The sequence below is a fragment of the Heteronotia binoei genome, chromosome 16 (genome assembly GCF_032191835.1).
Source record: "Heteronotia binoei isolate CCM8104 ecotype False Entrance Well chromosome 16, APGP_CSIRO_Hbin_v1, whole genome shotgun sequence".
Classification (NCBI taxonomy): domain Eukaryota; kingdom Metazoa; phylum Chordata; class Lepidosauria; order Squamata; family Gekkonidae; genus Heteronotia; species Heteronotia binoei.
Genome location: NC_083238.1, coordinates 29,744,859 through 29,771,645, shown reverse-complemented (window position 1 = coordinate 29,771,645; position 26,787 = coordinate 29,744,859). Strand labels below are relative to the sequence as shown.

At 43.2% G+C, this 26,787-nt stretch overlaps 1 protein-coding gene across 1 annotated transcript in view; it reads left to right on the top strand.

Annotated features, from left to right (window-relative positions):
• Positions 1–26,787, top strand: part of LRP2 (LDL receptor related protein 2) — a 204,885-nt gene that overhangs the window by 67,971 nt on the left and 110,127 nt on the right. Inside the window, exons 9-17 of the mRNA XM_060257327.1 lie at positions 605–724; positions 4,587–4,715; positions 8,298–8,467; positions 10,661–10,884; positions 12,169–12,375; positions 14,748–14,950; positions 17,676–17,816; positions 20,364–20,567; positions 22,080–22,272. Of these exons, the coding sequence (XP_060113310.1) occupies positions 605–724; positions 4,587–4,715; positions 8,298–8,467; positions 10,661–10,884; positions 12,169–12,375; positions 14,748–14,950; positions 17,676–17,816; positions 20,364–20,567; positions 22,080–22,272 (1,591 nt within the window). The remainder of the gene's footprint in view (positions 1–604; positions 725–4,586; positions 4,716–8,297; positions 8,468–10,660; positions 10,885–12,168; positions 12,376–14,747; positions 14,951–17,675; positions 17,817–20,363; positions 20,568–22,079; positions 22,273–26,787) is intronic.

Below are 26,787 nucleotides of genomic sequence, written 5' to 3'. Positions count from 1 at the left end.
GCTAAGGCTTCCTACAGTCGTGGCCAATTTTATTCCAATTTTAATTGAAAAGTTGAGTGTATGCATATTACGTTGAACTTGGGGTTGTGAGCAGGATTATTGGTAAGAAAATAAGGGATCCCTTAATCTTCGGTGCCCTTCTCACCTTCCCATTGGCACTGAGGTCATGATAGGCACTGAGGTCACGATAGGCACTGAGGTCCCATTGGCACTGAGGTCACTAGATGCATCCAAGTTGGTCTCCTGAAACAATGCCAGAGAAATTCAGCTTGAACCTGCCTAGTAGTGGCACAGGAGGAAGCAATTTGCTTTGAGTGAAGGAAAAAAAATCCCCTGAAACCAACCCTGATGGTCATATCTGTTGGCTGAACTGCTGTAAGACTTGCGTTGCAAAGCTGCCCAATTTTCCAGTGATGCCTTGACATTGCATGTATATTGAAGTCACCTGATCATAAGCATCAGACTGTCACAGTGCTTGTGTCTTTGGACTTCACATGAGTACAGTAATATTGTCTGAAACTGTAATTGTGCATCTCAGTCCTTCGATCCGCATCGCAGCTGTTCCACCACAACTAGCATTCAAGCTGTGTATTCTTTTTTGTAGACATATCTCGCTGTGCAGCCTTGAGTTGCCAGTACCGTTGTCACTCTTCCCCTTCTGGAGGAGCATGCTATTGCCCTGCGGGATATGTAATCAGCATCAATGACAGCCGCACCTGTGTTGGTGAGTGGAGAACACTGAGCTATTGATTGTCTGACTCTGAACCCGTTTTCCTGCAGCTCTCAAGAATGTTATAGCTAGGAACTTTAGATCTTCTAAAATATACCAAGGTTTTTGAATTACGGGCATTAAAGACAACGTTCCAGTTGTCAAACAGAGAATTGGCGCTTGATGTAATTATGTATGTTTTATAATTTTATGTTACAGTTTTCATGTTGTGTTCATGTGTACCATTATCAGGGCAAGAATTCCTGTAATTGTACTCTTTGACAGACTTTTACAGCAGGGCCAGTTTGGTTGGGGCCAGCTTCTCTTCAGCATGAATTTTGGACTTCAGTGAAACTTTTATTTTTGATGAGAATGCAGATCCAGAGGCACTGAAATAGCAAAAGGAAAATCTTTGATCCTTAAGCTGGTCTTCCTTTGTAGTTAGGCTGATAATGCACAATAATGAAAGTTTTATTTTTTGAATGGCAACATTAGGAGTTATTTCTCCAGGGAGTTGAGTTTTTCATCAGCAAAATTTTTCAAGAACTCTTAGGCTGGAGTCAAACGCTACAAAAAAAATCAGGAGTTTGTTTATGATTTTCACAAACTTGGTTGATTGTTGGGCTTTTATGTGTCCTCTCCCCCAACATGACACTGAAATTGAAGACTGAAGACTTCCACTAATTCTGAATGTCAGTGTCTTAACAAATTGAAGCTAGTTGCTTTCCCAGTATTCAGGATTCCAAACCTAGTTAAGAGCGCAATCCTAAACAGGTCTTCTCAGACTCCTACTCAAGTTTTTTCAATGAGGCGTATTGACAGGAAGGTGATCTTAGGGACAGTACTGTAAGACCCTTTCCAAGTGAGAAGCTGACACTTTCAGGCACTTCATTTGAACATAACAGAGAAGTAGATTTTGATTAAAAGCTTGCATCTTCAATCTTAGCACCTCATGCAAGGGGAAGGTGGTTGGTGTGCAGAAGTCCAACATGACCACTGTCAGGGGTTATTGTGTAGAAAAATAGGTGGTGGAGCTCATCCAGGGATTGTTATGCAGCTGCACAGACTATTCAATAGACAAGGAGGTGGAACTCTCAGAAGGAGGAGGTGGAACTCTCAGAAGGAGGAGGAGGAACTCTCAGAAAGGTTTAGGAGCTGTGCTCCTGTGAGCTCCCACTGAATCTGAGGCCTGACCACTGTGAACAAACTCCAGGTTCAGAAGGATGCTTTGAAAGCATATGCCCATGAAATCTTAAGGTGCTACAAGGACTGTAGTCAAACCTCAGTTTGTACATGATGTCTTAGTGCAACTACAGTGTCAAGGGAAGAAGATGTAGCTTAATCTTCTCCCTGACATGAGTTCTGGATGTTCAGAAATATTTAGGTTTCGAGGAGCACTCATCTGTCTGAGTCCCCATCTACAGTCTGATGTGGTGTAACCCGGACAGGTTTATCATCTCTGTGAGCAGGGAGTTCTGGTTTGCTGTTATGTTTGCCTTAGTTGGAGAGCGACAGAAAAGTCGCTTGCTTGGACAGTGATCTAGTTTCCGCTGGCCTAATGTTTATTGAGGTGAAGGTGTTTAATCTGCTAATGCCAAAAGCTGAGTCCAGATTAGTGTCAATAATCTTCTGGTGGCTTCATGTCTTTGGATGAGAGCATAAGAGACAGTCTGGCTTCAGGGACAATGTCTGAAGACGAGCTTTGCTTTCAAACGGTTGCAACTAACCCAGAAATTTGTTTTTGTCCATGTGATAAAAATACTTCAAATAATTTAGGAAGTTGATTAGACAACATCCATCTCAGTTAGACAGGATTCTCAGGAATATCTTGGAGCTATTTGGGAAATGGCCCCTGATATTTGAGGGAGGACAGTTTTCATAAATCACAGAAGTCAGGCCAAACAGCTCTGTGTAGCATAAACTTGTCTGTGATTTTATTTCATGCCATAAGCAGTCTTTCGTGCCCTGGATCAGATTGGGTAAACTCTTAAATAACATGGAGATAAAATTTATTTCAATTTCTTTCCTGGCCTGTCACAAGAGCTCTGGGAAGATTCTAATTAGTCTAAGTCCCTCCCCCAAAGTACACAATCAACCAGTGTAGCCCCCCCCCCCCTTCATGCCCATCTATGAATACACACAAAGAACTTTTTGGAAGAGGAAGAAGGAAGGAATCAAGCAAGAGAAGAAGGAATGAAAAATGACTGAGGAAATGTACTCATCTTCATTTTTTGTGTGGTTTTGTTATTTGTTTATTTTTGAAGAACAAAACTTAACTCCTTCGTATACCCCATCTTCCTTGCATCACACAAACTTAGTTGTCATTGCACATTTTTATTATTGCTGCACAAACTGTGTCTGGCTGCACATTAGAATAAACTCAGATTCAGACACATCCATCTATTTATTAAAATGGGTTAGGATGGGGCAGGGCAGTGGTGACTTAGAACTACCTGCTTTTTCGATAGCTGTGGAGGAATTGGGATTTCTGAACCTGGATTGGAAACTGTGTCAAGGCCTAACATTCTGCCTGCTTTGCCAGGTCATTGCAGTTATTGCAGTTTGTAAAAACGGTGCTACACAAAGGCTGCATATTCCAAAGTTGACTGTCGGTCTGTGAGCAATTTAAGGAAACCTAAATCTTATTGAAAATATGTTGAAGAAGCGGGTGTTGGTGCTGCAGCTGGTGATGCTGCGTGAGCCTGTCACTCTTAGAGCCAAACTAGATGTTACAACTGCCGTAGATCTGATCTGTGGCCAGCGAGGCCATTTTGGTCAGCCAAAAATGCTGCAAGGGCCTGAATCCACACACAGTTGGACCAGGTGATCTGGTTGGACACTTTTTTGGCACTTTGTACCATAGTGGCATATTTAAATTCTCTAAAATGGGTTGGACCTGTGTTTGCAAGACGTGAGAATGGCTGCTAACGATAAGACATTTTGGAGTGCATTAATTTATAAAGGTAAAGTGCAAGCACCAGTCGTTTCTGACTTTGGGGTAACATCATGTCATGACGTTTTCACGGCAGACTTTTTACGGGGTGGTTTGCCATTGCCTTCCCCAGTCATCTACACTTCCCGCCCCCCAGCAAGCTGAGTACTCATTTTACCGACCTCGGAAGGATGGAAGACTGAGTCAACCTTGAGCCAGCTACCTGAACCCAGCTTCAGCCAGGATTAAACTCAGGTTGTGAGCAGAGAGCTTGGACTGCAGTACTGCAACTTTACTGCTCTGCGCCATGGGGTTGCCATAAATCAAAAGAGACTTGACAGCACAACACTTAATGCACAGAACATGGCATGATCGGTGGAGGGTCTCCAAGTCTTTGAAAAAAACTTTCCCCCTCTGTTTTGGTCTGTCAGTAGCTGACTTCTTGTGACCCTGTAGGGTTTTCAAGGCAAGAGACTAACAGAGGTGTTTTGCCACTGCTTTCCTCTGCGTCACAGCCCTAGTATTCCTCAGTGGTCTCCCATCGATCCCAGCTAGCCTGTGCTATTGGGTCAGGACAAGAAAAGATTACTTGCAAGGAATTTTGATCTTGGTAGGCAGTCTCGTTGTCTGAGAAAGCATGATACTTGTATGTGATGTGTGTGTGTCTGTATGTGTGAACTGAGAATAAAAAATGGCCCCAGATTGGCTCAGCAAAGAATTGCCTCATGGCTCATTGGGTTGGATCGCATAGAAAAGAAATAGTGATCTGGTGGTTGGGTGAATTTTTAAGAATGATGTCTTAAAGGGGGAAAAAAAGGAAAGGTTTTGTTTGGCTTTAAAAAAAAAATCATTATCAGTCAGGACACTGCATAAGGGAAAACGATTCCTTCCCTTAGGTTGAAAATATGTTCAGTAACATTTGTAACCCTTTCCATTCTTACCCAGACTTTGATGATTGCAAGAGGTGGGGTGTCTGTGACCAAGGATGTGAAGATCGTGTCGGCCACCATCAGTGTCACTGTATGGAAGGATACGTCCTCGAGCATCACCGCCACTGCCGAGCCAATACCTCATGTAAGTCAGTAGCTCCAGAAGCTAAATTTTCCTTGTTTGATCCTTTAAGAGCTCATATTATCTTATCAAACTGCAGCCACTTAAAAGGAAGGCCATTAAATGCTTGTGATAAATGCCCTTGATTATAATGCAGGCATGATTAAAACCCTGCAGTACCTCCCAGCATTCAGTTGTCATGTCCTTTCCCCATCATCTTTTTGGTTTCAGGCAGTTGTTGCTATTGCTGTCTTAGGATCCTAAGCAACAGAAGCAGAGTTATGCTACAGGAAGGCCACTGCCCTGCCTCTTTCCTTTCAGTGTGGTCTTTTGTACCTCCTGAAATGACAGTCCTTCAGGTCAGTGGACCTGAAGACATTGTGTGGAGGGCACACTGGGACTTTTAAGTGGGGTATTGGCAGAATTATTGGCAGAAATAGCCTCATCCACCACAAACAGAAAAGCTGATCTGTCAGAGGAACTGGCGTAGCCACAATTGAATAGCACCCTAGGATCTAACCCAGAACATTTCCCCCAGTTTTCCTGTCAAATCAGTTACTTTGGTTTGCTTAAAAAGGATGTTACAACAATGAGAAAAATCTGCCTTGAATTAAGGACTTCTAACTGTCATTGACTTCTGTGTAGAATCACAGAATCATAGAGTTGGAAGGAGCCATACAGGCCTTCTAATCCAGTGCAGGATCAGCCTAAAGCACCCCTGAGAAGCGTTTGTCCAGCTGCTGCTAGAAGACTACCAGTGTGAGATTTAAGCATGACTGTAACACCACCAGTGAAATGAATGGTATTTTTAAAGTGCTAAATTTGGGATGGAATTGCATAGTCTTAAAATGAAATTAATAGCTTTTCCTAAGCATTTTTACATATACATTAGTTATCAGTAGTGTTGTAAGGGAATTTTACAGCATTATCCTAAATAGAGTTATGCCCTCATAGTCCCATTGAATTTGCTGAATTTAGAAGGCTGTAATTCTGCTTTGGATGGTTTTAGATGGTTATGTATACTTCAGATGTGGAACTACAACTAAATATATGAAGACTGGGGTTTTCTGATGGAAAAATTTGAAAATATGAGAGATCATTAAAAAAATTTTTGGGTGAATGTATTTTCACTTTTCGAATGAATGAAATGCTTTCTAAGATCGGGGCCGGCCCTGCCACTAGGCAAACTAGGTGATTGCCTAGGGTGCTGGTCTTCTGGGGGCACCAGATTGGGCATCTCCCATGTGACTCGGTGACATTATCATTGGGGGGGGGGGCGGGGTGCCAGAAGTTAGTCTTGCCTAGGGTGCAGTAATTTGTTCGAACATGTAGGAAACTAGCAAATTAATACTTTTCTGGACGTAGATACAGTTGGGCAGACTTTTATGGGCACTCATTTGAGCAGGCAAGGAAGTTCACAGGTTACAACTGTACTACAATTGTAATATGCCCATTGGTCCGTTGTACTAAGATTGTCATGTCATCCATAAAGAACTGGATTTTGAACAGTTTATGCAGTAGGTATACTTTTATATTTCACAGAATCATAGAGTTGGAAGGGGTCATACAGACCATCTAGTCCAACCCCCTGCTCCATGCAGGATCAGCCTAAAGCATCTCCAACAAATAATCATCTGGTCGCGTTGTGAAGACTGCCAATGATATTTGATAGTCCAGTCATTCTCTGTTGACTAGCACTGTTCACTATTGGACATCCTGTTTATAAGCTGCGAATGAATGCCCATTAGGCTAACCTGAGTTAAATTTTTAAGTGAGGTATTGGCAGAAGTATTGGCAGAAGGTATTTTAAGTGGGGTATTGGCAGAAGTGCCTACGATAATTATGCCTTATGTGCTCACACCACCCAGGCCGTCATAAATCAATTCTGATCTATTATTTTAATTGTTTAATTGTACTGATGTTTTATTGTTGGTTGTAATGGTTTTATTATGTTGGAATCTGCCCTGAGCCCATCACAGGAAAGGGTGGAATATAAATTTACGGAAATAAATCCTACAGATCCCTTTTACAGGGTAAAGGCTGTATCTCCAGTGGTAGAGCAGCATTGCCTCTTGGAGGAACCTTACCCTAAGAATACTCCATTGCATCCTTACACAGTTTTCCTCCAGCTCAAGAGGCTGCAGTCAGAAAGTCAGGGTCTTGCTTTTGTCAGCAACCCTGGTTTGGGAGGAAGTAATGCAGTTTCAGTAGCTTGTGACCTCAGAAATGCCTCCTTTTCCTCTCTGCTCTTGCCTGCTCGAGCCCATCTGTGAGCTGCAATGAAGGTTCAATTCAGAGCAGTTAGCTGCATAGGTCCTGAAGGACACCATGACCACTGGTGAGATTCTGGTATCTTAACAGAAGTCAGGTTCCACTTATAGTTCTCTGAGTATTTTCACTGGTAAACTCTGTAGTTGCCATGCATCATGCCATATTGCTGTGATGGCTTAGGAAGCAGCCTGATGCAGAGTCTTCATTGGTGCACTGTTGTTGGGTGCAATTGGTGCACTGTTGTTGGGTGTCCACATGGGCTGCAAAGTCGCTCTCTTGCTGGTTGCACAGGCTCCAAGCCCAGACACATAAACTTGTGGACAATCATTTGTATCTCATGCCACCATCTAGTTGCCGGCCTTCCAGAAGCCCTGCTGGTGGTATCAACAGAAAAGCACCATCAAACTTCAGTTTTGTTAGTACTCCATAGGACCAAGCATATATTATATTATATATTTTTCTAGCAGGAGCTCCTCTGCATATTAGGCCATGCCCCCCTGATGTAGCCAATCCTCCAAGAGCTTAGAGGGCTCGTAGTACAGGGCCAACTGTAAGCTCCAGGAGGATTGGCTACATCAGGGGGGCATGGCCTAATTTGTCTGCGTTCCGCAGGGCCTGTAAGACCGAATTGTTTAAGCAGGCTTTTGCTGTTTAATTGAAAAAGGGCTGCCACCGGACATCTTATAGAAGCTGGTGATCACAGTCGAGAATTCAATACCGCTTATATTGTACTGAAGCAGCGCCATAGAATGGTTTTAAAATTGAAATAAGTAAATTATGGTTTTATATGTTTTATTGGATTGATTGTATGGTATGATGTTGTGAGCCGCCCTGAGTCCGCTTGTGGAGAGGGCGGGATATAAATTGAATGTAATAAATAAATAAATAATAAATAAATATGCAGAGGAGCTCCTGCTAGAAAAAGAGCCCTGGGGTCTCTAATATGTAGCCCATGGGTGCCTTTTCTGGCACCTGCCAAGCATTTTCAGGAAGTGAATAGATCCAGGTGGGGCTTGTTTCAGTTCACCGTGAAAAAAGATTGTTTCAGCAGCTGCAATCACAGCACAAACATCTTCTTGGAGGAATGTAAACTGCGCTGGTCCTTATCCTCATTTCCACCTGTTGGCGGGTTGTGTGTCATGGTTCTTTTTCTGCTGAGCAGCATCATCTGGGAGGAAAGGAGGGTAACTAGTTTGAAGGGAAGGGAAGGCTCTGCCTCTTCCGGCAGCCATTTTGTGCTTGTGCCCGCCACCCCATGTCACAATCCCAAAGGTGTCTGCAGATTCAAAATAGTTGGAGATCCGTGTATTATATCCATGTCTTGTGTACTTTCAGCGGGAGTTGCTTCAATTATTTTTTCCAATGGCCGCGATTTGCTGGTTGGAGACGTTTATGGAAGGAGTTTTCAAACCTTAATACAGTCTTGGAATCGTGGCGTGGCTGTTGGCGTGGACTTCCACTTTCAGCTGCGTAGGGTATTTTGGACCGATACAGTGCAAGATAAAGTAAGTCAAGCAAAATGGCATTTTTGGAAGTAGAAAGATCCAAGAGCAAGGATGTGTTGATAACCTTTCATTTCTGTGACCAGATGCACTGCCTTTCTTTGTTTTCCAACAAAAACGAACTTTGAGATGGTCTTGTGATAATTACCACATTTTGCAAGCTATGCTCTTACATGTAAAATATCAAACAAAGCATGCCATTATATGGCACTCTCTTGAGTAACTCTGAATATTATTGGAAATGGAGTCCAAAAACCTAATTAAGAGAAATAGTAGACATTCTTTCAAACCTGGATGTATTTCTCTTGGTAATTTCTTGACATTTGATCGTTGCAAATGTGAAAGTTCTGTGTTCTCCAAGAAGATAAAAATCAGATAAAGTATATTACAGATAATTGAGCACTGGGTAAGCAATATTGACAGCCTTATGTACTGTGCGCCAATATTTTGTTCAGTTCTTGGTTTCAATCTTTGAATCTCTCTGCTGATGTGGGGTGAGGGGTGAGTTTCCTCTCTGCTTGTTAACTTGTAAGGCACTCTGAGTTCTTTTCAGGACTACAGGGGCAAGATAGCCTACAGTAATACATCTTGTTTCTGCCTGATGTGTCTTGGTGAAAGTTGTAGCGTTGGTGCTTGTGTGGTCTGCCAGGGGGTTTTGTCAGAAATTTACACAGAAGCCATGGGTAGAAATCTGGACTTAAAACACTCTTTGGGGGAAAGTTACAAACATTTCATTAAATGAGTATCAGCACACAAATATCAATCCTAAATTTCAGTCATTGGGATACAATGATAAATTAAGTCCTCCTTACAAGAACTTATGGGAAGTGCCACAAGAAAATCTGTCAATGAAATATGAATATTTTCTTATTTCTTTGAGGGAACACTTGTTGAGGCATCTGTTATCACCACCAGGACTTTTTTTGTAGCAGGAACTTCTTTGCATATTAGGCCACACCCCCTGACGTAACCAATCCTCCAAGAGCTTACAGGGCTGTTAGTACAGGTCCTACTGTAAGCTCTTGGAGGACTGGTTACATCAGGGGTGTGTGGTCTAATATTCAAAGGAGTTCCTGCTTCAAAAAAAGCCCTGGTTATCACTAAGACTCGGGCACATTCACAGTCCTTATAACTATGGCTGGGGCAGTTCTTACCTACCATAATCAATGCAACCTAATAATGGTTCATAATTGATAGAATAGAAAAGGAAGTTCAATTAATTATGAAGCTAAGTTAGCCAGCTAATGAAATTATCAATGAGTTTAGCCCCATGGCACAGAGTGTTAAAGCTGCAGTACTGCAGTCCTAAGCTCTGCTCACCTGAGTTCGATCCCCGGCGATAGCTGAGTTTTCAGGTAGCCGGCACGAGGCTGACTCAGCCTTCCATCCTTCCGAGGTCGGTAAAATGAGTACCCAGCTTGCTGAGGGGGAAAGTGTAGATGACTGGGGAAGGCAATGGCAAACCACCCCGTAAAAAGTCTGCCGTGAAAACGTTGTGAAAGCGACGTCACCCCAGAGTCGGAAATGACTGGTGCTTGCACAGGGGACCTTTCCTTTCCTTAGCTTTCAGTGTCTTCTTAATTCAATTACACCAGTTTTTGGTTTAAAGCAAAAGAGGCTAAAAGATGGGTGAACAGGGCATAGACTTCTTCCTCTCCATACATGCATTTGTAGTAGCTTGAAGCTGAGGTTTGATTATTCCTCTCTATAGCTTCATCTATCTATCTGTCTGTCCATACCCTACAGGATTTAGGTGTTTGTGAGCATGTAGCATGCTTGTATACTTCCTCCTTCTTATTTAGAGAACCAGTTCCTCAGTCTCTTCCATGGTTTATGTTAGTCACAGCTCTAACTAACATAACATAGTTACCACTAGGAAGTTTCCTTCATAGCCAAAGTTTGCAAAAACTGGACTCTGAGAATAGGGAAAGATCATGGATAATGTGAAATGTGCTACGATTAAAGCAAACCTTGAAAGAAGCTGAGAATTAGTGCAAGAAGGGGGGAGGGAAGAATATAAAGCCCATAGCTTGTTCCACATCACTTAACTATGGTTAAGAAATTCGGAATATTACATTCAAGACAAACTTTCTCCTATAGATATGTGCTGCACAGAAATTTTGTGTATTTCTTAGCACTGACATGCCAAATGAATATCCAAAGATGCCATCAATCTAATTCAAATTTAATTTCCAGGTCTTTTCAGTTGCCATTGATGGCTCAGATATCCGTGAAGTTTTAAATGTTTCAGTTGACACACCTGAAAATCTAGCTGTGGACTGGATTAACAATAAGCTGTACATAGTGGAGACCAGCGTCAATAGAATTGACATGGTCAATTTAGATGGAACCAATCGTGTAACACTTATTGCAGAAAATTTGGGAAACCCTAGAGGAGTGGCTGTCGATCCTACTGTGGGGTGAGTAATAACACTGGATAAAACTGAATCCCTTTTGTTTACAGACTGGGTAATAATAAACATTAACTGAGTCTTTCCCTTTGAGACTTTGTGCCCATTCAACTTTATCTTTCTGTGTTCATTTCTGCTGATGTTGATCTCAGGAGCAGCGACACTTGAATCTAGGTCTGGGCACTTTGGTCACATCTAGGAGGAGAGAAGCATTTGCAACTCCTTAGTGTTGGTGTAAGCTAACGGTGTAGCTGCTTTGAACTTTTCACAGGCTCAGTGAATATGTTCTGAATATGAAAACAGAGGTGGTATCTTGCAGTTATGCTTTGGTTCAAGGGGGATTTTTATTTTTACTGTGGTTCACAGTCTGGTTCCTATTAATTGGCATGGATTCAGAATTGTCAAATGAACTGGACATCTTGTTTAATACTTTGCTTTTCTGCCTTAGTAGGTGTAGCCTGCCAGTCATCTGAGTGGCTTTGTTGCAGCAGCCTAATTTATGTTAATCAGCTCCTCTTGAAATAGGCTTGGGGTCTGTTTGTCTTCAGCTGGGGTTTCATTGTGTATTAAACCCACTTGTATGGGAAAGGCATCAAGTCTGTGTGCAGCACTGGAGAGATCCTCTGAATGATTCGGAGGATCCATACAATGAAACTGTACCTAATAAGTTATCTCACCCAACCAGCTGCTCTCTTGCAACCACCATTTGAAGTAGTATCTGATTGATGGTGCAGTACATGAATTGCTCTTTTGTCTTCTCTGTGACTTGGAAATTTCTTAATGGATAAGGGAAGAAGAGTTTGTTGAACATGGCATCAAGGATGGGCAACAGAGGAGATGTGCAAAAAGGATGACAACTTCCAAGGTGGACAGAGTCAGGCCTGTTTTTGAGCTGGACCGCACTGGAACATAATTCCAGCTGGCTTGGCACGAGGGGTGTGTGGCCTAATATGCAAATAATGCAAAATGAGTTTCTGCTAGGCCTTTTCTATTAAAAGCCCTTTGCGAAACAATGGTGATGTCAGGGGGTGTGGCCTAATATGCAAATGAGTTCCTTCTGGGCTTTGTCTACCCCCCAAAAGGTCTTCTGTATTCCCCATCACACTCCTTGCAGGGTGAAATTATTTGTAAACAATCAGTATATTGTCATATATCTGTAAGTCCAGTTGGACTGAATTACATCCATGAGGCTAGAATTGTCCAGGTAACTAATTTTAACATGCTTAGAGATGTTGGCTTTAAGTGATGAAACAATTTGAAAAAAATACTATAACTTTTTTTCCTCTTTTATAGTTATTTATTTTTCTCAGATTGGGATAATCGTTCTGGCAATCCTAAAGTGGAAAGAGCCTTCATGGATGGAACAAACCGTCTAGAGTTGGTTAAAACAAAGCTAGGCTGGCCTGCTGGGATAACTTTGGATATTGTATCAAAGCGAGTTTACTGGGTGGATAGCCGATTTGATTATATCGAAACTGTAACTTACGATGGGTTACAAAGGTGCGAGGAAGTATTCATTTGCACATTTCCCAAGCTGTTTGTTTGCTTAGATTTTTTAAAAGCCTTTGAAAAATGAGTTTACATATTGTTGTGCCACAGCATGGGTTTTCATTTAGTCTTCACAAGACTGTTCTTCCGCGGTAAATGTTTTAAATTCTATTATGAAATGCCTGGTTTTCATATTTTAACCACTAAAAAAAAGGTAAAGGTAGTCCCCTGTGCAAGTACCATTTGTTTTCAACTCTGGGGTGACGTTGCTCTCACGTTTTCACGGAAGACTTTTTACGGGGTGGTTTGCCATTGCCTTCCCCAGTCATCTACACTTTTCCCCCAGCAAGCTGGGTACTCATTTTACCGACCTCGGAAGGATGGAAGGCTGAGTCAGCCTGGAGCCGGCTACCTGATCCAGCTTCCGCTGGAATCGAACTCAGGTCATGAGCAGAGGGCTCCGACTGCAGCACTGCAGCATTACCACTCTGCGCCACGGGACCCACATTTGAACCACTATGTCCAGATTATTTCTTACTGTTATTTTATTTACTTCATTTATAGTCTTCCTTTCTCACTAGGACTCAAGGCAGATTACGTGCTTAAATCAATGCCATAAGGACAGTGTATTCCAGTTAAAAGGCAGATTATGCAATCATGGTTTTATTCACTAGATTTATAGTCTGCCTTTCATGCCAGGACTATTACAGTTTTTAAAAAATTGCCCTAAGGGCAGTATAGTACAATTAAAAGGCAGATTACACAATTAAAGACAATGCAATAAGAACACTATATTCCAATTAAAAATAGTGGAAACAAGGATGATGTTATACAAACATCAAATGATGCAATGGAACTAGGCTGCAAAATTAAGAACAACACACTCCAGCCAGTGTGATTATACAACATTGTCATGAACTGCCTAATGTGCGGGTGCAATGGTGGGGCAGCTTATTAGTAGAGGAGCAGAAGGATATACCTGCTGCTTATGTTGTTCCATATACTTTCAGGAGGAGGGAATTATATTCTTGTATGTATTTTTGATAGGAAATGGAATCTCTGCTGCAAATATTATGCCCTAACTTGGGTCCACGTCTCCGTGGTTGCTGAGCCTTGGCACCTTTTATCTGCTTCATGTGTACTTTTCTGTTTTCAATTGCAGCAGAAAACATCTTTTAATATGATTGTGATATCTTTGTTTTGCTTTGTAATCTGTGCTTTTCAAGGCTTTTTAGTGAACCAGGAATGCAGATAGCTGGAATAATCACTCTTGCGCTAAGATAAAAGTTCTAGAACTTATTATGTAGCATTACATCAAGTGAGCAGATTTTTATTACTTTTTAAAAGGGCTTGCGTTTTTCTCCAGTTAATGAAGAAAGTACTGCATAGGTAGCTTGTTAGAATAACACAGGAAAATGCTCCTGTAAGCCTGAAAGTTAATATAATTACATTTCTTCTGCAAGATACTCTTGTTTCATTAAGAATGTCATGGTTAAGGCAAGGGTTACAAAATTAAGTTTTTACCTCTCTAGCTTAACTAATGTAGGAATATGGGCTGTCCCTCATGTAGCCCAATCCTGTGAACTGTTACTAAGTTCCACCATTCAGTGGATATTAACTCCTAAGTAAGCATGTTTAGGATTACAGACATCTTTACAATCTCCAGACACCATTTTCTCCTTGGCACCTCCAATATAAGTGTAGAGCACTAAATAACATCTAGCAATATCAGTACCCATCTTGGATTATTATGGACTGTAAATTGTATGAAATGACTTTTATTGTATATCGTTTTTAATTTTTATGTTTTAACTGTTGTTAGCCACCCTGAGCCCGTTTGGGGAGGGCGGGATATAAATATGATAAAATTAAATTAAATTGAAATAAATAGTTTGCACTGCTAAATCTTTTTCCCCCCTCTCTTTTTGCTCCTTATGTGATTTTCTTTCTCAGATGGTCAGTGTACAAATTGTAGATTATAGGGCAGTCAGAAAGTCATTTTATGTGGTCTTTAGGCTTACTATCACTAGCTTTCTTAACTGTATCAGCTTTTCCCACCCCTTATATACACTAGCATTTGCCTGTCATTGCTTTCTTAGTTTTTCTTCAAGTTTTTCCATTTTTTTCCCCCCAGACCACCTTTATAATGGTCTGAAAGAACACAGAAAAACTCTGAAAACAAACAGAAGAGCAGTTGCTGGCAAATGATATTGTGTGGCGGGGAGGTGGTTGTGAGGGGGGTGGAAATGATGCTGTTAAAGCTTAGCTGCAGCAAAACCCTGGTCCGGAAAAGCTCTCTATCTCAAAGATGACAAAGGGTAGAGGTTTTGTGCCTGTGGAACCTCCATTTTCCATAAGAAATTAAAAATGTATCTTTTGAACAGGAGAACGATCGCTCATGGAGGATCACTGATCCCACATCCCTATGGAATAAGCCTTTTTGAACACAATATATATTTTACTGACTGGACAAAGATGGCGGTGATGAAGGCTAATAAATTTGCTGATTCTAACCCACAAGTTATTTATCAGTCATCACTACGTCCATATGGAGTGACAGTTTATCACGCTCTGAGACAGCCTCATGGTAAGTAACTGAGAGAGCCAGTAGATGAAAACCTCTTTAAACATGCTGTAAGTGAAATCATGTATCCTACTGTAGGTTTTCCAAAGTTATGAGTGCTACGTAGTATGAATGAACAAATATGGATTGGGTCCAGACATTTCTTCCCTCCCTCTTGGATAATTTGTACTGTTGAAACTGATACCCATGAGTTTTTGGGGAAATCTTTGTACACAGCTGGATGTATGAGTCCCACTCTTCTACATGAGATTTTGGTCATTTGTGCCAGTGGTACTCACTCAAGTAAGCAAAAATAACCAAGGAAAAACCATTTACAGAATCAAGAAAAAGAAGCACAATGCTCACGGTTAACACAAGCTATATAATAAATTGTATTAAAGAGAAATAAAGAATGTGACTATAAATTATTTAAACATTACAAATGGAAAAAATTCCATCTCTGTGTAAGACAAAGTACAATGCAGACTCGATAATGAAGCACCTGCATACAAGAAATTAGTCCATTTCAAGGGAACTCTTGCTCCTTGTACTGTGTTGATGTTGAGCAAAAAGAAAAAAAAAATTTTGGTCCCAATTCTTTGTTGGTCCCTGCACACAATATGCTGTTATGCCACGGAATGCTAGCTGTTTTGTTTAATTTCCGAGAGGCTTCCTCAAGCATGCGTGCTCCTAGGACTCATTTTCCAAAACATTCAAACACTTAGACCAATTTTGTATTAGACCTTTAATCCTGGTTTAGCCCTGTCCCCAAACTGACATTCTACACTAAAATCATAGAACGAAACATTGACTTACCTGAAGGTTTCTTCTCTTCGGTGAGGCGAAGCCATCCACAGTGGTTAGGTCACGCCCCCTCTCGTTCCAGGCAGGGCTATGTAAATTTTTTGGGATGCCTTCCAGGACTCGGGGGGAGTGTCCTTTCCAGGCATAGAATAGCCAAGCTCCCAACTATTGACAACTCCACACAGAAAAGGAACTTAACCAAGTAAAACAACTTTATTAATCCAACCATGCAAAAAAAAAAAACATGGAAGAAAAAAATAGCCATAACAACAACCTCTTGGGGAGGGAAAAATAATTGGATAACTTTGTCCCACCGAAGAATGCTAACACTGAAAGTCCCTTCAGGTACCTTTTAATGAATTTATTGGAAGCTAACTTGGCCCTTCCTCTGCTTCCCAAAACTGCTGCTATGGCAGCTACCTGACGTTTTAGAGTATTTGGCCTAAGACCCTTCTTCCACCCAGATGAAGAAAAGACAAAATATCCCGGTGTGATGGGTTTAAGGGATTCACTTGATGATCAGTGGCCCACTTACAGAAAGCGGTCTAGGTGTAATTATAAATCCTTCTAGTAGCAGGTCTCCTGGCCTGTATAATCACTTGTATAATCTCCTGGCCTGTATAATCACAAGACAGGCCAGAGCGTATCAGGTCCACCGTTCAATTTCCATGCCGTCAACTTGAGCCACAGAGGGTCCGGATGTAGAATAGGACCCTGGGTCAACAGGTCTTTCCTGATTGGCAACCTCCATGGTTGGCTTGTTGACATCTGGACCAGTTCCGAATACCACGGTCTTCTGGCCCAGTCTGGTGCCACTAAGATTACCGCTGCTAGTTCCCAGTGCACTCTGCTCAGTGTCCTGCTGATCATTGGCATTTGTGGGAATGCATAGAGCAGACTGGGAGATCACTGTTGGATAAGGGCATCCACTCCTTCTGCTAGAGGATCTGCAAACCTTGAGAAGAATCGGAGCGTCTTTCTGTTCTGAGATGTTGCAGAGAGATCCAGAGTTGGGATCCCTAGCCGCCTCATGATCTGCTGGAAGACTTGTTGGTTCAAGTCCCATTCGGCTTGGTCCAGGGTCTCTCCTGCTCAGTCAGTCTGCTGTTACATTTAGGGTCCCTTGGACTTGCTGGGCTCCCAGTCCCTTTAGATGTTTTTCTGCCCATGTGCAGATCTCTGTAGCTTCCTTCTGCAACTTGGAGGCTCTTGTACCCCCCTTGACGGTTTACGTGTGCCTTGCAGTCACGTTGTCCGTCTTTATGAGAACCTGTTGTTGTTCTATTAGTTCCTGAAAGGCCAAAAGAGCCAGCTTGATGACCCGTAGTAGTTTGAGCAGGTTCATGCTGGTCTTCTTCATGGTCTCTGTGCTTCACACTCATGGGATAGAGCGCTCGCGCCGATCCCTGAATCGGTACTTAAAAAGCCCGGGATCTTTTCACACTCGGCGCCAGTGGGCATGCGCAGGCGTCCCAGCATGCATGCTCACCGGAGCCAGCGCAAGGATCCCGCCAATTCCTTCTTGACCGCCACGTTGAAAGGATCTGCTTTTGACTGCTCCGGTTGGTGCCTGGTAATCCTTTGGATTTTTCCTGTTCTTGCCTGTTTGTTGTTTTTTCCCCTTGTTAGATAGTAGTTGTTGTTTTAAAAAAAAAAAAAAAAAGAAGAAGAACTTTGTGTTGGACTTTGCCCCTCAGGTATTACAGACATTTTTGTTTGGGAACACTTATTTGGATTGTTGCTGCTACCTACGATCTGAATCAAGTGGCTTTAATGGTAGTTGAAAAATACTCAGTGTTTTGTAGGAGGCATTCTGTATCTGGCAGGAATAGAGTCAAGTGGCCCTTGGATCTGTATGCTTTTAGGTTAAAAATATTGGTGAAATAAAACAACAACAGAAAAATTGCTAATGCATGATAATTTTACAACGGGTATTGCTTTTCAGTAAGGAACCCTTGCAGCAGTGAAAATGGAGGATGTGAGCAGATCTGCGTTCTCAGCCACAAAACAGATAATGATGGTCTAGGCTACCGTTGCAAATGTACACTTGGCTTTGACTTGCATCCAGATGGCCGCCGTTGCATCGGTAAGGACTTGCAATGACTCTTTTAATAAGTCTGCCCTGGTTGACTGCATAGCTACCTTTTCTGCCCGGCTTCAGTAAATGGAACCCTTAGAACTGCTTCATGTCACGGCTGGGGCCGGGTCAGGCAAAGTTCAGAGGCAGGCCGAGGTCTGTAGCCAGCAAGCAGGAGTGTCCGAGGTGCCAAATCCAAATCGCTGTGCAAGTATCGCAGGTCCGAGGTCCAGAAGCCGAGGTCAGGGAGTCCAGAAGTCAAAAGCCAAAGTCAGGGAGTCAGGAACCAAAGTCAAGCCGGAGTGGATGCTAGAACGTCAGGGAGATGACTAGTTGCTTCCACAAAGCCTCCTCCCAAAGCCCACAGCTATATAGCCCTCTGCTGGCTGTTGCCCATTTGGGCTAATTGCTGGCTCTGGGAGGCAGCCAGGATCCTGTTACAACTCAAGCATCCTTGCTCTTAGGAGGGCCAGAATCCTCTCAAAACTCAGGACTCAGGGAGCGTCTTGCTTGTGAGCGTGCCGCCCTCCTCCGATCCCTGAGGTCCTGACGGAGGCGGTCACGCACACGAGCCACCCGAGAGGGTGAGGCAGGGGGGCTGGGATCTTCTTCAGCAGGAGGCAGGGGTACTGGTGCAGGTGGCAGGGGTACAGTTTCCTTGGCAGACTCGTCTTCCTCTGCAGGGTCCCCAGCACCCATGACACTTCACATCATTATAAGAAGCACTGAGTGTGAATGCAACTGCTTTATCTTACCACAGGGGGCGATGTTTGTGTGTCATCTGCCATTCTCAGAAGTGGCCTTTGTGGTGAAAACTGTAATATTTGGAAGGAAAACTCAGATCTATAGCCTATTGCAGCAGGCCTGTCTTCTATGTTTGCAGATACATTTCTTCATTTCAGGTCCTATAGTATTTGCCATGAGTCTCAGAGTTAAAACTCTGGGTATATATCTGCCACATACAGTTTGAAATAGTCCTCAGTGCCATATAACTTATGCATGGGTTTCAGTACCATATTGCTTATGCACGTGTGTATCATGTGTCAGTCCCATATAACTTGCGCACTTGTGTGTATCATGTGCCATTCTCAGAAGGGGCAGGGGGTCTCCCAGTTTAGAGGGCCTCCCCCCCACTTCAGGTCTATCAGAAAGCCGTGGGGGGAGGAATATCTGCCGTGCACGCTATTATTCCCTATGGAGACCAGTCTCCATAGGGTATCATGGAGAATCAATCTGTGGGTATCTGGGGCTCTGGAGGGGCTGTTTTTTGAGGAAGAGGCACCAAATTTTCAGCATAACACCTGGTGCCTCTCCTCAAAGCACCCCTCCCCCCGAAGTTTCAAAAAGATTGGATCGAGGGTCCAATTCTATGAACCCCCAAAGAAGGTGCCCTACCCTCCATTTTTTCCAATGGAAGGAAGGTGTTTAAAAGGAGTGCGGTCCCTTTAAATGTGATGGCCAGAACTCCCTTCAGAGTTCAGTCATGTTTGTTACAACCTTGCTCCTGGCTCCACCCCCAAAGCTTTCTGGCTGTGCCCCAAAGTCCCCAGATATTTCCTGAGTCGGACCTGGCAACCCTATCCTGAGCTTGGAGGAAATGGGAGAGGCCTTAAGCTACTGTTGTCAGACCTTATACAGCATCTCAAGTGGAAGACATTATGTACTGTGGAGAATCCGGAGAAAGTCAGCTGTACCTCAGTCCAAAGGAGATCTGTTAGATTTAAACGCATCACTAAAAAGTTGAATCCTGTTCATTTCAGGAGGCTGGAGATTTACATTTAATTCTGTTTTCTGTTGTAGGAGGTACAATTCAGTGGCTGGGCAGCGGCTTTTGTTATGCTGCTATACATTATATTTAATGTAATTCTTCACGTCCAATTCCTGCTTTGGTTACAATTGGTCTTTCCCATGTAATTTTTTAAATACCTTGCACAGCTGTTTTCTGTCAATTAAATTAAAAATGGGAAAAGGAAAAGGAAAGGAAAGGTCCCCTGTGCAAGCACCAGTCGTTTTCGACTTTGGGGTGACATTGCTCTCACAATGTTTTCACGGCAGACTTTTTACAGGGTGGTTTGCCATTGCCTTCCCCAGTCATCTACGCTTTCCCTCCAGCAAGCTGGGTACTCATTTTATTGACCTCGGAAGGATGCAAGGCTGAATCAACCTCGAGCCGGCTACCTGAACCAGCTTCCGCTGGGATCGAACTCAGGTTGTGAGCAGAGCTTAGGACTGTAGTACTGCAGCTTTAAAACACTCTGCGCCACGGGGCTCAGAGAAAATGGGAAAAGGTAATCATTTAAGATTCGGTAATAGAAAGCCAGCTGGGACCCATCATAGTTACAGCAGTTAGAGCTGCAGTATGCCCTGAAGCTCGCTTGGTGACTGATTGTGGCCCAGCCATTCTCTCGAAGCCTAGCCTACTTTAAGGATCTGTTGTGAAGATAAAAATAGGCAACAGAACCATGTGAGCCATCCCGAGCACCTTAGAAAAAAGAGCAGGGTTAAAAAAATGTGCTGAATAGATATAACCTCTACCTTTGTTCCTTTCTTTTCCAGCTGTGCAGCAGTTTCTGCTCTTTTCATCCCAGCTCTCAATACGTGGGATCCCATTCAATCTCTCCACCCAGGAAGATGTCATCATTCCCGTCACAGGGAGCTCTTCCTACTTCATTGGCATTGACTTCTATGCACAGGAGGACACCATCTTTTTTTCGGACACTACTAAAGACATCATTTATAAACAGAGGACTGATGGGACAGGTGAGATGCAGATCCCTCAGCCTTGATTTCTTGGCCTGCCAGTATCAATGTCTTGAATGGCTGGAAAAACGGGTAATCATGTCTACGTAATATTTCACAGCAATGTTCCCTCTAAGCTGTGAGCAAAAATTCTATTTTGTGAGCCACTGGCATAAAAGTTGTGAGCTACTGCATAAATTAGTTTGCTCTGGGGCCGTTTTTCCTGAGCTAAGACAAAAATATGTGAGCTGGGGGGGGGGCTAAAAAACTGTGAGCTAGCTCACACTAACTCAGCTTAGGGGGAATACTGTTTCACAGTTATGCGAAAGATCAAGTTCTGCCTTTTCTATATTGAGTGGAAATATCCAGGTCTATTTTCTTAATTCAGAAAAGAGATGTGGTACTCAGAACTTATCAAACCAGACTATCAGTGGTGAGAAGAAGAAGAAGAAGATGATGAAGATGAAGAAGAAGATGATGATGATGATGATGATATTGGATTTATATCCCGCTCTCCACTCCAAAGAGTCTCAGAGCAGCTCACAATCTCCCTTACCTTCCTCCCCCACAACAGACACCCTGTGAGGTGGGTGGGGCTGGAGAGGGCTCTCACAGCAGCTGCCCTTTCAAGGACAACCTCTGCCAGAGCTATGGCTGACCCAAGGCCATGCTAGCAGGAGCAAGTGGAGGAGTGGGGAATCAAACCCGGTTCTCCCAGATAAGAGTCCGCACACTTAACCACTACACCAAACTGAAGAATTTGAGCAGAGATATGTACAGCCATTATGGACTATCAAGTTTGTTTTAGCCCAGTATTATTTTTGTCGGGTCCGACTGAGTAAAAAAGGGACAACTAACTGAGGAAAAGTGGTTGAGAAAATGCTGGTTTTAAATGCTGATGGACAAAATAATAGCATGCAGACAATTAAAAGGAAAGAAAAAGTTCAGGCAAACCGTGTTCATTCAGAGATGGAGACCTTTCATTATTTACTGGAAAAAGATTAAGCCAGAAGAAAAAGTAAAAGTGGATGCATTGGGATTTGTTTAGACATATATGTTCAAAAAAACTGTGAGGATCACTGTATAAATATATAGACATTGTAGTTGAAGATTTGCAGATGACTGTGAAATTTGGTGGTTCTCTTTTCTTTTCATTATACTGTTACAAATTATAGAAGTGCTCTTATTTTTGAAGAAGCCAGAAATAAAAATCGGACAGTAATTCAGGATTGTATTTCTTAAAACCTTCTCTTTATAGTTTTCTTGCACTGCATATGAAGCTTTCTTGTACTGAGTGAGACCAGTGCCTGTTTAGCCCAGTGCTATGACTGTTTTTCCAACCCTGCTTAGTTCAGTTATGTATCACTGGAAATGCCAGGGATTAAATTTGGGCCTTTGTGCATGAGGAATCATGCAAGGCCCCTCACTTTGTGAATAGTAGAGGGGAAAGAGTTCAGTGGACATGTTTTAAAAGATACTTTACGAACACCCTGGTTCATTCTCCATTTTTTTTATATTTTCCCTAACTCCTAGGCAGAGAAATCCTGGCAGCTAACCGTGTGGAAGGAGTTGAAGACTTAGCTTTTGATTGGGTCTCAAAGAATCTGTACTGGACAGACCCTCGATATAGGAGCATCAGTGTGATGAGGGTGGCTGATAAATCCAGACGAGCAATTGTCCAGAATTTGAATAACCCTCGATCAATAGTCATTCATCCTATTATTGGGTAAGTCTGAGGGTCTTTAAATGACACATTTGAAAATATCACAATCTAGAGAAGAAGATGATATTGGATTTATATCCTGCCCTCCACTCCGAATCTCAGAGCGGCTCACAATCTCCTTTACCTTCCTCCTCCCCCCACAACAGACACCCTGTGAGGTAGATGAAGATATTGGATTTATATCCCGCCCTCCATTCCGAAGAGTCTCAGAGTGGCTCACAATCTCCTTTACCTTCCTCCCCCACAACAGACACCCTGTGAGGTGGGTGGGGCTGGAGAGGGCTCTCACAGCAGCTGCCCTTTCAAGGATAACCTCTGCCAGAGCTATGGTTAACCCAAGGCCACTACAGCAGGTGCAAGTGGAGGAGTGGGGAATCAAACCTAGTTCTCCCAGATAAGAGTCTACACACTTAACCACTGCACCAAACTGGCTTTCTAGAGCCATTGTGCAGAGCAGTATAATGCAATACAGTTGGTGGATTGTGTCTTTTTACTTCCCCTCCAACTCAGACTTCTTCTGTTCATGAAAAGCTAGAATGTTAGAGGAAAGATTTCTAGCATATCTTTCAACCTGAAATGCAGTTATGCATTGTTTGGTGTAGTGGTTAAGTGCACAGACTCTTATCTGGGAGAACTAGGTTTGATTACAGCTGTTGAAATGGCCTTGAGTCAGCCATAGCTCTCACAGAGCGGTCCTTGAAAAGGTGGCTTCTGTGAGAGCTTTCCCTGCCCCACGTACCTCGCAGGGTGTCTGTTGTGAGGGAGGAAGGTAAAGAAGATTGTTAGCCGCTCTGAGACTCTGAGATTCAGAGTGAAGGATGGGGTATAAACTCAATTTCTTCTTCTTCTTTTTGAATATTGGATTCTTCTGCTTTAAGTTGTACAGTCCCAAGAGGGATAGAACACCTTCTATTTTTAAATCTGTAGACTGGCTACAATCTTATACTGTTTTTTTTCCTCCCAAGTCTATATTGTGGCCCTAAGGGCAAGTGTTGGGCAGAAGAGCAGGAGGCACCATACAAAATTCACAGGAGAGAGTTGGAATAAAACAGGCTACAGCTTTTTTTGATGACATTAACAGGAGCATTGGTGCAGCACAAGGTATGGATCCAGGCATCAGACAAGCTGCCTGCCATCCAGCGGAAACCCCAGCCCAGTCCAACTGCTGAGAGTAGACCTGAGATGGCAAGCGAGTGGACCCACCTGGGCATACATCTCTGAGTGGATCCCTTGCCACCTGTGAGTGGAGGAGAAGCAACAGTGCCCAAGCTGGGCATCCCACTAACTGGCTCCACCCCCCAGAACCACTTAAGAGGTCCCCAACTGAGAGAGGCAGGCGCAGTATTCCCCTCCCCAATAAGAACATAAGAGAAGCCATGTTGGATCAGGCCAATGGCCCATCCAGTTTAACACTCTGTGGCATACAGTGGCCAAAACTCGGTGCCATCAGGAGGTCCATCAGTGGGGCCAGGACACTAGAAGCCCTCCCACTGTTGCCCCTCCCAAGCACCAAGAATACAGAGCAATGGATTTGGCCTAAGGCCTCAAAACACCGCAAGAGCCAGGCAAGACTGCCTGTTCCCATCAAAGCTACAACTGCAACCAAGACAGCAGGGCACCATGAATATTATGGATCCAGATATCCTGTCCTCAGCAAGAAAGATGGACACTGTCAGCCCTGAACAAGGCTTGCTGCCAGAAAGAACTGTCTGGATAGCTATTCTGCCTGAAGCATCAACAAACTGTCGGACCACCCTGCACACCTTTCTCTTGCCACCGTCTGCCTTGCTGGGAGAGACAGGACCTCTCCAAACCCGCCTCTCCATTAACACCGACCAAAAAAGCTGAATGCCTGGGAACCGAGAGAGCAGGGTCTGAAGGTTTAATTCTATGGCAATGGCAAGGTCAGTTCCCTTGCAACCGGGCAGATTGTTCCTGCCATGCTGCGTGGCTCCCAAGCTGTCTGTTGGCCTGACCCTTCGCCTTGCATCTGCAAAGGCAGCCCTGGTTAAGTCTAGGGCTGCAGCTTTTACATATACTCCCTAATAACCTCCTTTTCAGTCTAAGTTTTGCCCTTTATGAAATCATCAGCTTTTTCTTATTGTTCTGGCTCCAGGTCCAGCACCTCGAGCAAAACACAAGGCGGTACAGAATCAGCATAAATTACTTGTTTTAAAAAAGTATTTGTTCTCTGCTTTTCTCGTGGGGGATGATGATGACTGGAAAACACAGCCTAGGCAATACTGTTATCTGGGCAGTGTTATCTGTCTAAACAGCTCCATTTGAGGAGTGTTAGAGTGTGCCTTTCACTTGCATATAACTTTCAGTTCTGAGAACCCGTCTGAACTTGATGTTTTTTTTTTTCTTTTGGAGAAATAACACCCCCACAAATAATAATGTGGCTGTGGCTGAAAGGCTATGAACTGTACAATGGTTACATTGAAAAGAACAAAACTGGCAGTAGACTTGCAGTTTAAAAAAAAACAAGATAGTAAGGTGAATTGAAGAAAGACAAACAGGAGGAGAGGGAGACGGAAAAGGAGAGGCAGAAATTCAGGAGAGGAGGTACATTTTCAAATGCTGTTTAGATAGCATTTGGGAGTTCGGGAGAAATAAGGCCGCGGGAGAGAGCATACTTATGAAAAGATCATGGTTTCCTTGCCTTGGAATTCAGAGTCTGTGCAGATCTCATTACCATAGGGGTAGCCAGGGCATCTTCAGGCTTGTTCTCCTCCACTTGCCATTGACTTGGCTACATCACCTGGGACAGTTTCCTTTCACCTCAGATGAGAGGCAACTTCGTTATTTATTTAGTCTTTTGCACTACTGCCAATCTTTTCCAAGTTTGGCTCTTCCGTAAAAGGGAGTTACTTCTCTTCTTCTTATGGCTCTCTCATTTATTTCTGAAGAAAAGTCTTAGATTTTGTTTCCAGATGCATACAGTAGCATTAGGCAGCTAGTAAAACAGCAGTAATAAGTGTTCCTTTTGATTGCATTTGTTTTTGTCAGACCAATGCCATCCTTTCATACTTTTGCAAAGTTTTTTGCTGGTAAAATATTTATTGATCTGGATGCTGGTTGTAGCACTGGCCACCCAGAAGAAATGTATAATACATTGTCTTGTCTGTTATGTAGACCACTTTTCCTTTCCATGCACACTCAAAGAAGCAGTTATCTGTCTACTATTTTAAAAACCCAGCCTCCAGGTGGGACTTGGAAATCCTTCAGAATGACTGCACAGCTGTAGTCCACTTTCCAAAGCATTCCTTTTCTCCAGGGAACCTGATTTCTATAGTCTGGTTAACATCCATCCCTCAGAAGCAAGGCTGTCATTGTGAGGGATCCCCAGGTCCCACCTGGAGGCTGGCATCCCTAAGAGAATTGGCAAAAGCTGGGAAAATTTAAAAATCCAGGCAGCTTTGCTTCTGAGGGGTAGATGTTAACCAGACTACAGAGATCAATTTCCCTGGAGAATGCTTTGGAAGGTGGACTGTATGGCATTGTACCCCACTGAGGTCCTTGTCCTCCCCATGTTTCATACCACTGTTCCCTCTGAGGTAGTGTGAGCCAACTCATAGGTTTTTTGCCTCTGGCTCATGTATTTTTGTGTTTGCTCAGGAAAAATGGCCCCAGAGCAAACTAATTTATGCAATTGCTCACAACTTTAATCCTGATCGCTCATGAAGTAATTTTTTGCTCACAAGACTCCACAACTTAGATGGAACATTGCTCCATACCCAAATCTCCAGAAGTTTCCCTGCCTGGAGTTGGCTACCTTGCTCCCCACCCCCCACTTTAGCCGAGAAGGACCTGGCAACCATTCTGAATACATTGGATTGTTATCAGACCTGGGTTGTAATGAGAGAATCTGATACATGCAAGAGAATTTGAAAATATTAAGTTGTAAATACAAGATAAGTTCTTATTTAAGTCCATAAAAGGGAAAGATAACATCTCCCCACCTCTCAGAAATGGAAACTTTCTCCCATGTTAGCAGAAAAAAAGGCCTTCTGCCTTAGAGTTGCTATTTGAGAGCATCCTGTGATGTGATTGGCACAGTAGTAAATGTACTGAAGCCAGTGGGGCTACTCTCATGCAAATCCATCCCCATGTATTCCAGGGAAGAGAGGCAAAGCAAATGAGGGTGAGAGTCCAGGCATCTTTGTGGTGCCACTGTGACACTGAAGTGCAAGACTGGTTTAGTCCTCACACAATACTTTAAAAAAAAAAACCTCTGAGGAAGATTGTGCATGGGGTGAGAAGAAGAAGAAAATGATATTGGATTTATACCCCGCCCTCCACTCTGAATTTCAGAGTCTCAGAGCAGCTCACAATCTCCTTTACCTTCCTCCCCCACAACAGACACCCTGTGAGGTAGGTGGCGCCAAGAGAGCTCTCACAGAGGCTGCCCTTGCAAGGACAACTCCTGCGAGAGCTATGGCTGACCCAAGGCCATTCCAGCAGCTAACCCAAGGCCATTCCGACAGCAATGATCATCAGTAGCACCATAGTGACCAC